Consider the following 17,191-nt stretch of genomic DNA (forward strand, 5'->3'; position numbering starts at 1 on the left):
AGTATGTAGCACTCAGCCTGGCTTAAAAGTGCTTTGTGAGGTAGTCCCTCCCGCTCAGCCAGGGGGGCATGAGACTCCTAAAAGTCTCCTTCCCCATTCCTTTTTCATTTGTCTGCTTTATTTCATTCTGGAAGCTAGACTGGCCTGGAACTCACTCAGGCAGCCGAGGCTGATCTCCAAGTCCTGACCCCTCCAGTCTCCACCTCCCAAATGTTATCATTATAGGAGTAGACAGACCACCACACCTGGCCCAAAAATGATTCTCAAAACTCATCCCCTATCCAAGGTCCTGCCACTGTAGTGCAGGCTGGCCTCAAATCTCTACCATCCCCTAGTTCTGGGACTGCAGACATGTAACACACACACATTATCTTCATTTTTTAAATTTCCATAAGACAAATGTAATATAGTGTTCACACCTACATGGGCACTATAATATTAGAAAACTTAAAGCACGCCCAAACTTATAAAAAAGAAAAAACAAATCAAAAGCCTAGAAATCACAAATAAGTATGCAGTTTCCTTATTCATTCCTGAGGTGATGGCCAGAGACACAGAATGAATCCCCAATTTCTGTTTCAATTTGAGTCTCTCTTCTTCGCCCAGCATGGCATCAACAAATCTGGACCATTTTAACCTCTCCAAACTGCAGCTATCCAATTTGTAGGACTGCGGCTGCACATCACTGTCATCCCACACAAGAGCCTTCCCAGCTCAAAGATCTGTAAGCTACTGGGTTTTACAGTTTGTTTATTTTTGTTTTTTGAGGCAGGGTTCTTTAAACTCTAGTTCAAAAGAAGAAGCAGGAGGACCACTGTGAGGCCAGTCTGGTCTACATAGTAAGTTCCAGGCCAGTCAGCACTACACATTAAGACACTGTCTTAAAAAAAAAAAAAAGGTGCTTTTTAAGTCCAATTTCAAACTATAAACAGTTTTCACCTTTTTTTTTTTGCATCCAATTCACAACTTTTATTTCAGGCCAGTAAATACATCAATTAGACAGAAATAACTTTCTTGTTTTGAGAAGTAGTTGCTACACAACATCTACTGGCGCCTTTCAGAAAAGTGCACAGCCACTTTGTGTAATTATTACAAAGCATGTGAAGTTACTAGGAAATGGAGTTTAGTTAGCACTTGGTTCAAGGCTGGCCCCGGCCACATGAAACTGTGTCTCAGAAAAAGAAACAGCTTCCCAGTCTTGCTTCTTATCTGCATTCTGGTCTCTAAATACGTGTTCCCAAATCCTGTTGTCTAGCTTGTGCTCCCAGGCCGCGGGGTGAATCTGTTTACACAGCAACTCAGTTCCCCTTTCCCAAGCTTCCTCTTTCCCCCTGGCCACCACCCTTTCTACCTCCCTCTCTCTGGAATATATGCAGCCTATACTCTGTCTTCACACAAAATACTTTGTTTTAAATTGTCATGTACATTTTGAACACATTTTAAAGTTAAAATTATGAGCAGGAAAACACATACACATTACTCGGAAATTGCAGTATCACCTCTGCTATAAGGTGTTTACTAACGTAAAGTGAGCTTTACTTTTTTCCGTATTGTAATTTTTTTGGGGGGAAGGGGGAGAGGGGCAGTACCCTGTTCTGCAGCCCAGCCTGGCTTTGAGCTTGTGACAGTCCAATGTCTAGAATATGGTGAAGTCACCCAACCATAGCACGATAAACCCTAACACGGATCACATTAAGTAGCTCATTATTGAAAATAACAAAACTTATTTGGACGGGGGGAAAAAAACCATAATGCAGATACGTAACCTAGAGACTTGAGGCATACCGGGACTTCCTGCGTCCGCTTCCGACAGGGCTTCTAGGCTGGTGAGGTCCTTCTGAAACAGCCTCCTGACTGCTCTGCAGCCACGTCCATCCTGCCACCTGTAGCCATCCTCACTTTCTTGAAAGGATTCTCTCCTCGAACGGCTAATGGTAGGAATCCTGGGCCCAGGCTTGAACTCTCTCCAGCCATCGGCATTACCGGTAAGTTCATCGGGCAGCCATCTCTTATTTTGATCCTTGTGGCTGTCATTCATCCAAGAAGGCTGACTGTAAATTGGGTTTTTAAATGCATACGGGTTGCTGGAAACCGCATACGGTCCTTTCCTGGGGGTGTTCCCATAGTTCCCGGGCGCTATCTTTTTTTTGGGAAGGCCTTTTTCCGTTTTACTGCCATGGCCTTTAGCATAATCATCCATTATTAAATAATCTTGTTGGGGATGAGCCCTTCTGAAATCATCATCATCAGTAATTCCACGATCTTTAGTGCGCTTCACAAAGTAAGGTTTCGCCGTATCTCCCATGGTCTTTGACTTCAACTTCTCTTACTTTGTTCCTGGAAGAAGGCGTTTTTTGGGAGAAACAAGACTATTAGACAATATCACACCAAATACTCCACGTAACACGCTGATGCCCTGAAGCCTTAATTCCACCCCCACCCACCACCATTTAAAAAACACGAAATCGCTATCGCAGTCCTAATAATTAGTGCATTCCAGTAGTTAGGAGGCTCAGCCCTACGGAGCTCATAAAAAAAATTAGTCCTTTAATACTCCGACTAGATGTGAAGACGCCTCTACAACCTCAAAAAAAAAAAAACTAATGTAGCAACTTGGTCAGCTTCTATGTAACAACAACAACAACAATAAAAAACACCCCTCTTCAGAGCAAACAACCCAAAGTCAACACTGTTACAAAACTCCCAAGTCTATGTTTAAAAAAAAAAGGGTGGGGGGAAAGGTCGGCAATTACTTTCAAGTGTCAAAGCAGCCGGAGCTACGCGAGCAGGTTTCAACGTGGATCAGCCCCCCTCCTCTCTTTGCTCCGCTTTTCACCGCAGACCCGGGCGCGACCGCGGGGCCGAGGGGGCGACGGCGCGCCCGGCAACCCCAGGCGACCCCCGCCGGCTGACTTACCCGGTTTCTCAGGCCCCAGCCCCAGACAAGTCCGGCTCCGACACCGACCGCAATCCTCGGCCGAAGGACTCTCCGTTTCCTTCCCCATCCGGCTGCCCCACCCCTGTGTGCCTCAGTTTCCACCAGCGGAGTCCCCGGGCGACCCGAGGCAGCGGCCCCGCACTTACTGGCTGCGCCGCCGCCGCCGCCGCCGCCGCGGGGACCAGGAAGCAGGAAGCGCCCGGCCATTGGCAGGGTTCCGGGGTCCCCCCACCGGGGCCGGCGCCGGAGCCCCGACACAAAGTGAAGACGCGGACTCGACCCCGAGGGCTCCCGGCGCGCAGCCGGGCCGAGGCGGCCCGAGAAGGACGGCGCCAACGTACCTCGGGGCCGGGCGAGACGCGCTCCTCGGGGCCCGGGGAACCCACGGGCCCAGCCCGGAGGCGAGTCCGGGAGGGACGCGACGAGACGGCGCCCCCGGGAGCACTCACCAGCGCCGCTGCGGTTCCCCCCCTACACACACCCCCGCCGCTTCCTGTCCGGCCCGGCTCCTCTCCGTGTTTTCCTTCGGCCCCACTTCCGGCGCTCAGCGCCGTCTCATTGTGCGCGATTGGAAGCCGGCGGTGGCCCCCCCCCCACCGCCCCGCGCTCCGCCGCTGGCCGGAAGCGCGCACCGGAAGCGCGCGCCGCCCAGGTTCCGCCCGGCGCCGGGGGTGGGGAGCGGCGGGTGCGGTCCGGGGCTCGGGAGGCTCCCGGTAGCTCGTGGGGAGCGCCTTCTGTGGGCCGGGCGAGCGCTTTCGGACTCCCCTGGGGTTAGGGACCCTCGGTGGCTTCCGGGGGACAAACTGCTGCTGCCTTTTTTTTTTTTTTTAAATAATTCCAAGCGACTCGAGGTTTCAGTGAGGGCTTCGTTACCCACTGAAGGAAGTCCAGCCACCTGAGCCTCTTGCTTACCCGGAGCTCAAGCCCCTGCTCTTTTCTGTAGGTTGCAAGTGGTACAGTCGGACTCTGTGAAAAAAAGTCTAATTTTGGCGGAGCGTGGGTGGCGCACGCCTTCAATGCCAGCACCTAGGAGGCAGGAGAAGAGTCTCTGAGCTCGAGGCCAGGCTGGTCTACACATGGAAACCCTGTCTCAAAAAAAAAAAAAAAAAAAAGAAAAGGTCGTTATTTTGAGGAATGGGCGCATTGGTAAATTTGTTTTCTAGCTGAGCATTCATTGTTAACTGATGTACTCGAAAACATCAAGCAACGAGTAAATAAGGCAGCTTTTTTTTTTATATTTCTGTGACCACATAAATTTAAATCCTTTGGCTCTGTGGCCAACAGTCTTAAAATGAGGAACGCAGGCAGCCTTGGCTATTCCAAGAGACTGTTTTGGGGAACTTTGTAAGTAAATAAATATTAACTTAATCCTAGTAATTTAGGGAGACAGGATACAATAGAATTAAAAACAAAAGGGGGGGTAGCTAAATGGTAAGTGTTTTACAAACAACTTGTCAGAGTTGGTTTTCTCCTTCCACCTTGTTGGAATCATCTGTGGCTCAGCTGAGCCATCTCAAAGGTCCCACAATGTCAATAGTTGTTCTACTAACATAAATTGAACATTCCTGTCACTAGGAGTAAAAGTTACAGGCAGTAAAATATGGCTACCAAGTGAAGTACAGTATCCCTCTGTAGCTACATTTAAGGAATGCGCAGCAGGGTTGTCATTGCAACTGTCAGGCGGATGTCAGCGCCATCTCGCCATGGCGTGGTTCCAGGGCAGCGCCCAACATCTCCCCCTTTTTATTTTAATAAAAGCACACAAAAGTGTCCCAACTGGGCTGCATAGGCTAAAACACCCATCCTCGTGCAATGCAACAAAGTCGCTGAGGGTGCAAGGGCTGTTCTGCCGACAGCTAATGGCCACCTCGTCACCAGAGACAGAAACCAGATGAATGGCCTACATCCGTTGATCACCATCAGGCTCTGCAGCCCATCAGGGTTCGAAACAGATGAATATACCCCATATAGCACCTTTCCGCGTGCAATGAGACGAGCTCAGCGGAGTGCAAAGGCTGCAATATCAATGATCACCTTCTCTGGTGCAAATTTTTCAGGGACCTTTGATAATCATTATCCCAGGCATCCACTTTTACAGTTTGCTTTGGCCCAGCCTTTAGTTTTCCCAAAAATTACCTCTAATACCCCAATTAAGAATGGGATAGTAGTATATACAGATGGTTCTAAAACAGGACAAGGGGCCTATGTTGTAAATGATATGACTTATATAAAACATTTTCCTGAATCTTCCCCACAAGTCGTTGAATGCCTCGTGGTATTAGAAGTTTTACAACAATTTATGGGCCCACTTAATATTGTTTCAGATTCATTATATGTAGTTAATGCAGTTAAAATTCTTGAAACTGCCGGGTTGATTAGACCTTCTAGTAAGGTGGCTCACATATTTGAAGCCATTAGAGCTGCTCTGCTGCAAAGGCGGCATCCTTTCTTTATTGAACACATAAGAGCTCATTCTGGTCTTCCCGGCCCCATGGCAAAAGGGAACGCGCTCGCTGATCAAGCCACTAGACTTGCAGCTGTTGCGCTTTCTTCACCCATAATAGCTGCAAAAGAATTTCATAATAAATTTCATGTTACTTCAGAGACATTACGCAGACGCTTTTCTTTAACCAGAAAAGAAGCTAGAGATATAGTGATACAATGTCAAAATTGCTGTCAGTTTTTGCCTGTCCCCCATCGAGGAATTAACCCGAGAGGTTTGATCCCCTTACAAGTTTGGCAAATGGATGTTACCCATTATGTCCCTTTTGGTAAATTGCAATATATACATGTTTCTGTTGATACTTGTTCTGGAATATTTTTTGCCACCCCACTTTCAGGGGAGAAGGCTTCTCATGTGATTCAGCACTGTCTTGAGGCCTGGAGTGCCTGGGGCAAACCCCGCTGTCTTAAAACCGACAACGGGCCTGCCTATACTTCACAAAAATTTAAACAATTTTGTGCACAAATGCAAGTTACTCATATTACTGGATTGCCCTATAATCCTCAAGGTCAGGGCATCATTGAGAGAGCACATCGGACACTTAAATCATATTTATTAAAGCAAAAAGGGGAGCAATAATGGAGCTACCCCCTGGACCGAGAGTGGCCATAGCCATGTCACTCTTTACCCTGAATTTTTTGAACTTGGATGATTCAGGGATGAGTGCGGCTGAGCGACATTGCACAGAACCTAAAAGGCCCAAGGAATGGGTGAAATGGAAAGATGTGCTAACTAATCAATGGAAAGGCCCGGATCCTATCCTGATAAGGTCCAGGGGAGCTGTCTGTGTTTTTCCACAGGATGAAGACAATCCGTTCTGGGTTCCGGAAAGACTCATTCGTAAGATGGGGAACCCTGATGATAATGATCATGGCTCAAGCCTGGAGGGCAACGGGAGAAAGAAGATGGGGAATCATGTCGACCTTTCCCCTCCCCATGCCGGTGATGTATAATGCACAAGTGTTTCCTAGATTTTTTTTCACCAATAAAGAGCTAGGGCTAGCTTATTTGCCCCAAGATAATCAGATTCATGCAGTACAAGAAAATCGCTCCCTCTCCTTAAGAGGAAGCTTATGCTTTCATTTTTCCAAAGTAAATGATAATAAAAATAGTATTAACTGTGTTAATTTGAGGAATCAATCGGCTGCCTGGCAAGGCGAGGCTAGTTGGGGAACTGATTTAGAGATTGTAGCCAATGCATCCGATGTTGGGCGCTGCCGGTTAGTACTAATGCTACTCCCCATGATCAGCCAAAGTTAGCCCCATTTTGTAAAGGGATTCAATCAGAAGAGTATATCCTGCCTTGGACTGAATGTCAATCTAGGTATCAACACTGGGTAGGCCCTAATACCTTCACTTTCTCACCCAGCCTAGGGCATCATTTTTTGAATATGACACCCTTGACAACTTGGGTCAATCCCTTTGACGGATTTGACTCCTATGGTAATGATAGGAGGAGGAGCTGGGGAAAAAGGACAAATCTCTTACAATTGGAAGGGCAAATTTTCGGGGGATCTGGCTCCGGCACTTGGCAAGCTTCAGATATGAAGCATAAAGAATTTATTAGAAAAGAATATGCCCCATCACCAGTTTGTGTTTGGCCCCCTTTTTATGGATTGTAAGCAATAATTTTATAGGTGAGAATGAGGAATTAAGATGTGATACCAAGAGCTGCTTTTATACATTATGCTGGGATGCCACGAAATATTCTTATGCTGTGGTGACTAGAATGCCGAGGTTTGTGCCCGTGCCGGTGAAAGCCCCGAGTAGCTTGTCTCTGCTACGCACAAAAAGAGATTTCGGCATCTCGGCCATAATTGTAGCCATTGTGGCCACTACAGCAGTGGCTGCCTCTGTGACCGCCTCGGCAATGGCCCTATCCACATCTGTACAAACGGCAGATACTCTTGATGGTCTTTCATCATCAGTATCAGTGGCGCTCGACCGACAAAGTTCGGCAAATACTCAAATTCAGGGAGGGTTGATGCTGGTTAATCAGCGCATCGACCTGGTTCAAGAACAATTGGATATTTTATGGCAATTGGCGCAGTTAGGATGTGAATATAAAATGCCTGGACTTTGTGTTACATCAATACAATATGAAAATTTTATTAGAGCGGCTAATTTGTCCAAAAGTCTTTCTCAGTTCATTTTACAGAATTGGACATTCGAATTTGAACAGATACTGCAGGACTTGAGAACAGCGATCCACCAGAATTGATGTCTCCCTACAAGAAGGACTGTCGTCATGGATCTCTTCTGTCTTCTCTTATTTCAAGGAATGGGTGGGGGTGGGACTCTTCGGGATGTTTCTCTGCTTCGGGATGTTTCTCTGCTTCGGAATGGCAATTTTATTCTTTTTGTTTTGCAAAGTGTTCAAAAAGGCAAAAACAGATAAAGTCATGATTACACAGGCACTCGCGGCTCTAGAGTATGGGGCCTCGGCGGAGGTCTGGCTCACCATGTTAAAGCGTGGAGAATAGCCTTTGATTATCCCCATTTCATTCTGGCTTTCCCTGTCACCTTGGCAGACTCCGGCTATATTTCTCTGCCCCTGCTTCAATAGATCAGCCTTTGCACCTCTGAGTCCGAAATGTTTTGGACATTTGCACCAGAGAAGGTGATCATTGATATTGCAGCCTTTGCACTCCGCTGAGCTCGTCTCATTGCACGCGGAAAGGTGCTATATGGGGTATATTCATCTGTTTCGAACCCTGATGGGCTGCAGAGCCTGATGGTGATCAACGGATGTAGGCCATTCATCTGGTTTCTGTCTCTGGTGACGAGGTGGCCATTAGCTGTCGGCAGAACAGCCCTTGCACCCTCAGCGACTTTGTTGCATTGCACGAGGATGGGTGTTTTAGCCTATGCAGCCCAGTTGGGACACTTTTGTGTGCTTTTATTAAAATAAAAAGGGGGAGATGTTGGGCGCTGCCCTGGAACCACGCCATGGCGAGATGGCGCTGACATCCGCCTGACAGTTGCAATGACAACCCTGCTGCGCATGAGCAGGAGCTCCCTGCCCACGAGGCCGGGGGTGCCTGTGCCTTACGTCACCTCGGGTGACATAATTGGACCAGTAATTAACTGCCACGTCCGAGGCGAGAGAAACTCTCTATATAAGGAGAGTCCCGTTAGGGCGTGGGGTCTTCGCTTTGTGATAGCTTATGCTCCTCCTCTCAGGAGCAATAAAGCTTACTGCAGAAGGATCCTGATCGTGTGCCGCGTCATTCTTGCGGGCGAGATAGAGCGCGGGACAATCTATAACCCCGTTCTCTCTCTGTTGGGCTCCACCAACACCTGCATGCCTGAACACACCACACACACACACACACACACACACACACACACACACACACACACACACACACACGCCTCTTAAAATGAAAAGCACATTAGGAACCACTCTAGGGGAAACATGATTATTATTCCCATTTTTGAGATGACAAAGCTTAGCTCTCAAGGAGACCTGACTGAAATCCATACCTTCATCAGCTGGAAGTTTTTAATGTAGCTGTGTGTGCCTTGAAATGCACTCTTAAAATTTTGTGATGGTCTCTTATGTAGATGTTTTAGTTCTGAAAATTCATGGGAGCCAAACTAATAATCTGTTTGCCAGGAAGACAGAGGCAATTCATAGAGTCCAAAGGGAGTTGGCGATACATCATTACATTTATTATGGGCCACTGCAGCGTCACCACGCCCAGGTGAGTAATCCCTGTACCAAAGTCCTGGGTTGGGTAAACCAGCCTCCGTTCCTAGAATCCTAGAGGAAGGACACAGCATACACTCTTTTAAGGACTTAAAATACTTTGATTTGTATTTTCTTCAATATGTTGCCTATAGACTTTGTAGGAAAAAGGATCCAGCCAAACAAAACAAAACAAAACCAAAAAAACCACACACCTTGAGCAGAGCCAAAGAAACACACTTTGACCCTACAGCCAGAACCAAAGAAATGCACTCTGACCCTGAAACCAGTGCCAAAGAAACATACTTTGTCCCTGGAATCAGAACCAGTGAAAGAAATGCACACAGGCCCTAAAATTGGAGCCAAAAGATTAAAAATGACGAGAGAAAGAAGCACACTTCAGCCCTGAAAACAGACCCAAATCTGACCCTAAGCCTGTGCAGAAAGCTAATAAATCCCTGAGCAGGAGATCTAGCCATCCTAAACTCAGGGATTGGAATCCGACCAATCCCCACCCTGGAAAACTCCGCCCCCTAAGAATCCCTATATAAACCCTGTGTCTGTCCAGCTTATGGCTGTTCAGGCTGCCCAGCTGTTCTCTGCCACCATGGCAGAGGGCAGCCACTCTCCTGGATTCTTCCATCCCAATAAATCTCTTGAATGAGGTTTGGGTGAAAACCTTCTTTTGCCTGAGCAGAGATGACCCTGGGCAGAGCAGAGCGAGCAGGGCTGTAACACTTTTTGCCAGGGAAACCTTCCCCTGGCTAAGCAGAGTTATTACACTCTTCTCTCTGGGGGACTGGAGCAGAACTGTAGCAGCTTCACTGGGGAAACCCTCTCCTGCCAGAGCAGAGCCAATAAACTGGGGAAGCCTTTCCCTGGTAAGCTGCTATGCTTACTGTCACCTGTGGTATTCCTTGGCTCCCAAGTGCCAGGATACCTTTTCATCGAGCTGTAATACTCAGTATTCTATGACTCCCAAGTGCCATAATCCATCCCGGTCCATCCCATCTGATATGTCGAAATGCTTAAAGTCTTTCCCTGTTCTAAATAGTTGCTTTTAAGATCCTGAGTACTGGAAAGATGGCTCAATGGTTAAGAGAATTCGTTACTCTTGCAGAAGCCCACGTTCCATTCCCACCACCCATTGGCAGTTCACCACTGTCCATAACTTCAGTTCCAGGGGCTCCAAGACCCTCTTCTGGCCTTCACAGGCACTGGACACACATGTATATAGATATACATATGAGCAAAACACTCAAGCACATAAGAAATTAAATCTTAACAAAAGGAAAAATTTGTCTTCGGGAGCTGGAGAAGTGACTTAGAGGTTAAGAGCAGTGGCTGCTCTTGCAGGGGACTCAGGTTCAGTTCCAGTCACCCATGTGGGGTGACTCACAGTCACCTGTAACTCCAGCTCCAGAGGGACCTAGTGCCTCTGACCACCTAGGGCAACCGCACTCAGATGCACATATGTGCACACACATGATAAAAACAAATTCTTGAAAACATCATTCATGTGAGGGTGTACTCAGTAGGAAGAATGCTTTTGATTCCTTCCCACCACTGAAAAAAAATCACATGGAGGACCTAGTACTAATCAAAAGTATATCAAAATAAACCTGTCAGCATATATTGGAGATTTACACTGATCATGAAAATTCTAATGCAGTTGAAATGGTTGGTTTGGATTTTCTTTGGAAGTCCTTGGAGAAAGACTGAATTTCTTGAAATGTTTGTTGTTTCAATAACCTGGAGCAGAAACACAGGGGCAGGAGACTGTAGATCATCCAGGATTGTTTTAAGAATAGTGACACTGCTCTTCATATTACAGTGTATCTTCTTTAGGGAACGGAAGTGGTTTACTGTGATACACCTGTAACAAACTCAGTGTCCTTTGCTCTGTAGGTCCATGTCATCGGAAGTACAGTGATTCATTGTTTTACCAGCTAGGTTATACTCTCTTTCTCTCGAGGCATTGCCCACTTTGTTAGCAAATCATGTCCACTCTTCTTTAAATACACCTAGCAAAAGAAAACAAAAGGAAGGTAAACATGTACAGAGTCCAGCAACTTCTTGCCACATCTCCAGCCTAGAACCTGGTGTGAGTCTGTCAGTCACCAGCCTGGCTTGGCTGGCTTCCAGAGAGTTAGGCTTGTGTTAACTTCTTGCTGCTTCTGAGAGTAAACACAGGTTCTTAAAATGTCCTCATAGCTCCATTTACCTTCAGAAACACATTTACTTCCCTCATGAAGATAAAACATGACCTGTGTTTGACCTTTGTTTCCTGCCTTGTTTTGCTATTCTTTACAGGTTAATAAGATGAAAACAAGTAGAAAAGATTTCTAATACAAGTACGTCATATACATTCTTGGAGCACATACATGTGCCTGTGCACCTCTGGTTCCTCTCTTTTGTTCAGGCATGAAAGCACAAAGACATAACTGAGATACAATAGAATTTCATGATTTTAGGGGCAGAGTGGTGGCACACACAGAGCTCAGCACTGCAGATGGGTAACTGTGAGTTCCAGGCCAGCAAGGTGTACTTAGTGATTCACTGCTTCAAAACAGCAGCAGCAGAAGAAAATTAATCTACGAATTTTAACCTGAAAACAGTTACTAGCCCCACCCTGTGCCCTCCAGCCAGTTGGAGTTTTCAACAGGCACCAAAGTTCTAGCTTTTGTTATTTGCTTTGTTTTCAAGCACTGGAGACTGTAAGCACTCTACCACCAAGTCGTATGCCTACGGCTTACAGCAAAGACACAACAACCCAGGTCTTTAAAGCTTCTCAAGTGGGCCTTTAACTGTCAGAGCTCCTGCCTTAACCTCCCCCTATAATGGACCCATGCCACCCTACTCTGATACATAGCTGTTTGCCCCAAAGTTCTCTTGTAGTCCAGACTAAACTTAAACTCATATATATATATATATATATATATATATATATATATATATTTTTTTTTTTTTGGTTTTTCAAGACAGGGTTTCTCTGTATTGTTTTGGAGGTTGTCCTGGAACTGGCTCTGTAGACCAGGCTGGACTGAAACTCACAGAGATCTGCCTGCCTCTGCCTCCCTAGTGCTGGGATTAAAGGTGTGCGCCACCAACGCCTGCCTAAACTCATAATTTTTAAGGTCCATTTTTCCAAACACAGTTTTTACTAATCTGTGCCACCACACCAGGCTATCATATTTTTCACAGGGTGCAGTAACACTCAGTGCTTAGGAGGCAGAGGCAGAGGCAGAGGCAGAAGGATCTTTGCGAGTTTGAGGCCAGGTTGGTTACACAGCCAGTCCCAGGCTGGGCAGGAAAACATAGTGAGACCCTGTCTTGTGTGTGTGTGTGGAGGGGGGGAGTGTGAAAACAATTGTTCAAGCTAGCTATAGTGGAATATATCTGTCCTAGTGTTCAGAAAGGACTGAGGCAGGAGGATCATGACTCTGAGTCTAGTCTGGGCCACAGAGTGAAGTACTATCTCAAAAAGGAAACCCTAAATGAATATTTAGGTTTATTTATTTCATTTTATGTGTATGAGTGTTTTCCTTGCATATGTGTATGTTAGTAACCATGGGTGTTGTAAGGGCCATCTGACCCCCCCCGAACTAGAGTTCAGACAATTGTGAGCCTTCCTGTGAAGGCTGGGAACTGAACCAGGCCTCTCCACAAGAGCAGCAAGTGCTCTTAACCACTGAACCATCACTTCAGCCCCTCAGATCCTTTCTTCCCATTGAGAGATTTGTCTCCTAACACCCCTGCACTTTTCTTGGATGACACTTAGAGATATAATCATATGGACTCAAGAAAAGTCCTTGACAACACACACACACACACACTCACACACACACACACACACACACACACACACACACACACACACACACACACACACACACACACGGAGCCCGGAGAGAGGGAGACAGACACAAACCCATATACACATCGACATACACAGACACACAGACACACAGGCATGCGGACACAAACACATATACACACTGACATTCACAGATACACACACACATACTAAGAGAGAGGGAGACAGACACAGACCTACAGATACAAACACATTTACACATTGACAGTACACAGACGACACACATACATACACAAAAAGACACAGACATACAGACACAAACACTATATACACTGACATAGACACACACACACACACACACACACACACACACGAGAGGGAGACAGACACAGACTTATAGATACAAACACATACACACACTGACATACACACACACATACATACACATACAGCTGTTTGAGTGAGTGACAGTCTTACTCGCCTCTCTCATCTAAACTAAATGGTTTAGTTTTAACTGATGTGGTCATGAATGTCCCCTCTGCTCTAGTCTTTACACAAAGAGATAAGCTTGGGTGACCCAATGCTGGACATCTGCTAAGGTTTCTGTTCTGTGTGGACTTTGTAAAGTGACCCTGAAATGACTAGGCACTTGGCTTTTCCAGCCTTGCTACCTGTCTATGAGAAATTTGTTTTGTTCATTCCCACTGGAATATTTTTTTTCTTTTTAAATTCTTAGTTCATTCATCCATTCTTGTTTCGTGCGTACGTCTGGTAGTGCATGCGTGTGGAGATCAGAGGACAACTCTCAGGAGTTGCTCATCTCCGTGTGGGTCCTGGGGATGGAACTCGGGTTGTAAAGCCTAGCAGCAAGCCCCTTTACTGACTGAGTCATCTTGCCAGCCCTGAAACGGTTTCTTTTTCAAGTTCGAGTGTAATTTAACAATGAAAAGTAAAGCCAGCTGAAATGGCTAAGCCCCACATCTTCATGGCTGTATATTTTACTAATCGGGGGTGCTTTTGTTTGTTTGTTTTGGAAACGGGAGCCATCTCATTTTGTAGTTTGTGTAGCCTGGAACTCACGATGCCATCAAGGCTGTGATCCCATCGCCTTAGCCTCTTGAGTAGTTAGGATTACAGGCCTGCGTTACCAGGCCCAGCGGATGTGTTTTATTTAATTTTTGTGTTTTAATTTGTGGGTATTTGCTTGTCCTCAACATGATGAAGCTCACAATGCCGTGAAAATAAAGAGGAGAAATATGGAAACACAGGTCATAATAGAAAGTTAAGACCAGGGGACAAGTCCTGCTTGGTTACAGAGCCTTGTATTGGGCAGGGGGTCTCTCATATCATAACTCCGTAGGACTGGGGTGCAGCTGGCTTCTAGACACATTCCTAGGGGGAAGACCCCAGGGCTGGAGCAGTGTAGAGGATGACAGCCCGATAGCTGGTCATTCTAAGAAACCGGAGGCCTTGGCAGTCCCCTTCTGGCATCTAAAACCTGGGAGGCTCCAAGAGAGTCGTGGGTCTTCAGCCCACCTTGGGAGCCTAAAAAAGCTGCAGTCTGATGCCACCAGGGGTTGGTGGCAGCAGCAGCAGCAGAAGCAGCAGGAGAGAGATGCATTCAGCAGGAGGCAGAGGCCACAGGCCGGCCACACTGCATCTGCCTTGGAGGTCATCGCTTCCAGACTACCAGCTGGAATGCGCTGTCCACACAGGACTAGTCTTCCTGCTTCAGAGAGAGACAGGACTTTCAGTTAGTTCCAGATCCTGGCAAGTCGCTAATCAAGATTATCGACATGACATCTGTTTCATTTTTCCTCCTGTAGCGCTGGTGCTCAAACTTAGGGCTGCTCACACACTTATGCGAACACTCTTCCACTGGGCCACAACCTGGCTCATTTGATGTTTTTATACTTGAAATGATTTTTATGTTTTTTTAAAAAACATTTCAAATGTAAGCTAAAAATGAATTTTTACCAGTGGCTTCTATTTTTATTGCTTTGTTTTTTGAAACAAGGCCTCATTCTGTCATCCAGGTTGTGTGGCGACTGCGCTCAAGTAGCTCTCATGCTCCCTTTCCTTAGTACTTGGGGCTCTAGGTGCAGGCTTTTCTGAGTGAGCTATGTTCCCATGCACAGTGTGCTATATAGCTTTCTTCAGGAACAAATGTATTTCTAAACAGGCCTGGTATTCCTCAGGCCCCAGCACACAGACATACAGCAGACAAAATGCCAGTGCACATAAAATAGAAACAAATGAATTATTAAATAATTATTCTGAAGTTGATATGGTTGGCCTGGAGGAGACGTGAAGGTGCCAGGGAGAGAAGAAGGGACAATGCTCGGGAGTAAGGCTTTCCATCCTTTAGATGTCCTGAAAGACAAGAGATGGTGGCCAAATCAGAAAGAAGGGAGACTGAATGGTGGGAGAGAGAGGGTGTGATAATGGGACCAGAGAGATGGCTCAGCGGTTACCAGTACTCGCTGTTCTTGCAGAGAACCCCGGTTCAGTTTGCAGCGCCCACGCAATAGCTCATACATCTGTAGGCACGCACATGATGCACTTACATACATGCACATAAAAATATATGTAAAGCAGAGGAGGAAGTGAGGCCTTTGCTCTCAGCTGCTCCAAACTGTTGGTGGCTATGTCAAGACACCCTTGACAGAAAGCGGTGCTGACCAGCCCGGTCAGAGTGCTTTCTCTAACATCGCTGGGCGGAGTTAACACAGTGACTCTTACTGTGTTCGTTCGCAAGCAATTCAGGCTCTTTGCAGCCTTTGGGTGTTACCTCCTAGGCCTAAGTGGTAGAAGTTGGGCAGAGGGAAGGGTTGTGAAGGGTGCAGGAAAGGAGCGTGTTTGGAAGCTAAAGAAGACTGATAAAGGGGAGCTTCGTACTTTGCTAAGGAACAGATAAGCCTGAAGAGTGCTGCATGCCTCCTGTGAGGAGGGCATGCCACTTGAAGTCCTCTCTAGGAAACACAGAGTTCGATGAACTAAAAACAGTGAAATACAGACAGCCCTACCATAAGCTGTCACGGCTGACATGCTTGAGAACAACTTCCCTTCGCCCCCCCAGACACTTTCGTCCTACTTGGCCCCAGGGGACAGGACCCTCCCGTGTTGCTTCCCAGCCTCCCCTTCTCGGGCCACTTCTATTCCAGGGAAAACAATAGGAGAAATTACATGCGCAAGCAGTCCTGTTAGGATCCTTGTACAAAATCAAGTGGAGCGCAGGCCACTTAAATACATTCTTAGGGTTACCCGGAAAGGCCTGATGCCCGTTCCAGGTCTTCCTGGCTAATCCGGCTTCCCTCAGGCGTTGGACACGCTATTCCCTTTCCGTCACCTGCAACTTTTGCTTAGTGCAAGTGCCAGTCCTTCTTCCTTGATGCTACGTAAGCATATCAGGGATGCTACTGTCACTTGTTACTGTCCCTTCAGGCTTTAAGGATTTGGTTTGCTTTGTTTTATTTACTTTTTACTGTCCTGGGGACTGAGCCTAGGGCCTTGTCCATGCTGAGCAAGTGCAATGCCATTGACCCACACACACAGCCTAGTGTCTGAAGTTTCTCTCATTTATTCTTTGAAAATCCCTTGCTTGTATACAATGTATTTTATTAGATCCATCCAGGCTCACCTCCTCCCTTGAATGTATACAATGTATTTTATTAGATCATGCCGACTCTCCTCCTCCCTCCAAACTCCCTGAACTCCTCAAACCAGATTCATGTCTTTTCTTTTTAAATAATTCACTGGGTCCAGTTTGGGCTGCCCAGATGTGTGTGGATGTGGGGACAGCAGCATAGATGACCAGACAAGGCCAGGACCCCAAAGAAACATGTCTCTTGTCCCCCTGGTGGGCGTAGAATTCACCATGTGGCCTGCCTGCCTCTGCCTCTTGACTGCTGGGGTGAAGGCCTGCGCTTTGTCTGGTCCTTCCCCACATGTTTTGTTTTGTTGTTTTGTTTTGTTTTGTGACAGGGTTTCTCTGTGTAGCCACCCTGGCTGTTCTGAAATTCACGTTGTAGACCAGGCTGGCCTTGAACTCACAGAGACACACCTGCCTCTGCCTCCCGGGATTAAAGGCGTGCACTACCACTGCCTGGCCCTTCCCCATGAGTTTTAAGATTAAAAAAATTATGTGAAGAATACCGCTAGGATTTTGCTAGCCCTGCCTTGGATCTGTAGGTTACTTTTATTAACACAGCCGTTTCCCCAAGGTTGATTCTTTCAATCGAA

The 17,191-nt window shown here is 46.6% G+C and overlaps 1 protein-coding gene across 6 annotated transcripts in view; it reads right to left on the bottom strand.

Moving 5' to 3' along the window:
* The window catches only part of Tut7 (terminal uridylyl transferase 7), a 54,746-nt gene extending 51,272 nt beyond the window's left edge, over positions 1-3,474 (bottom strand). For 2 of the 6 annotated variants that reach the window (XM_040756125.1, XM_040756120.1), the window contains exons 1-2: positions 3,280-3,436; positions 1,786-2,337 (exon numbers count right to left, since the gene is read on the bottom strand). In XM_040756125.1, the coding sequence (XP_040612059.1) occupies positions 1,786-2,305 (520 nt within the window). In that variant the 5' untranslated portion in view covers positions 2,306-2,337; positions 3,280-3,436. The other 4 variants (XM_040756123.1, XM_040756124.1, XM_040756122.1 and 1 more) reach the window with 4 other exon arrangements.
* Positions 3,475-17,191: the final 13,717 nt, after the last annotated feature.

The sequence above is a fragment of the Mesocricetus auratus genome, unplaced genomic scaffold (genome assembly GCF_017639785.1).
Source record: "Mesocricetus auratus isolate SY011 unplaced genomic scaffold, BCM_Maur_2.0 Super-Scaffold_100013, whole genome shotgun sequence".
Classification (NCBI taxonomy): domain Eukaryota; kingdom Metazoa; phylum Chordata; class Mammalia; order Rodentia; family Cricetidae; genus Mesocricetus; species Mesocricetus auratus.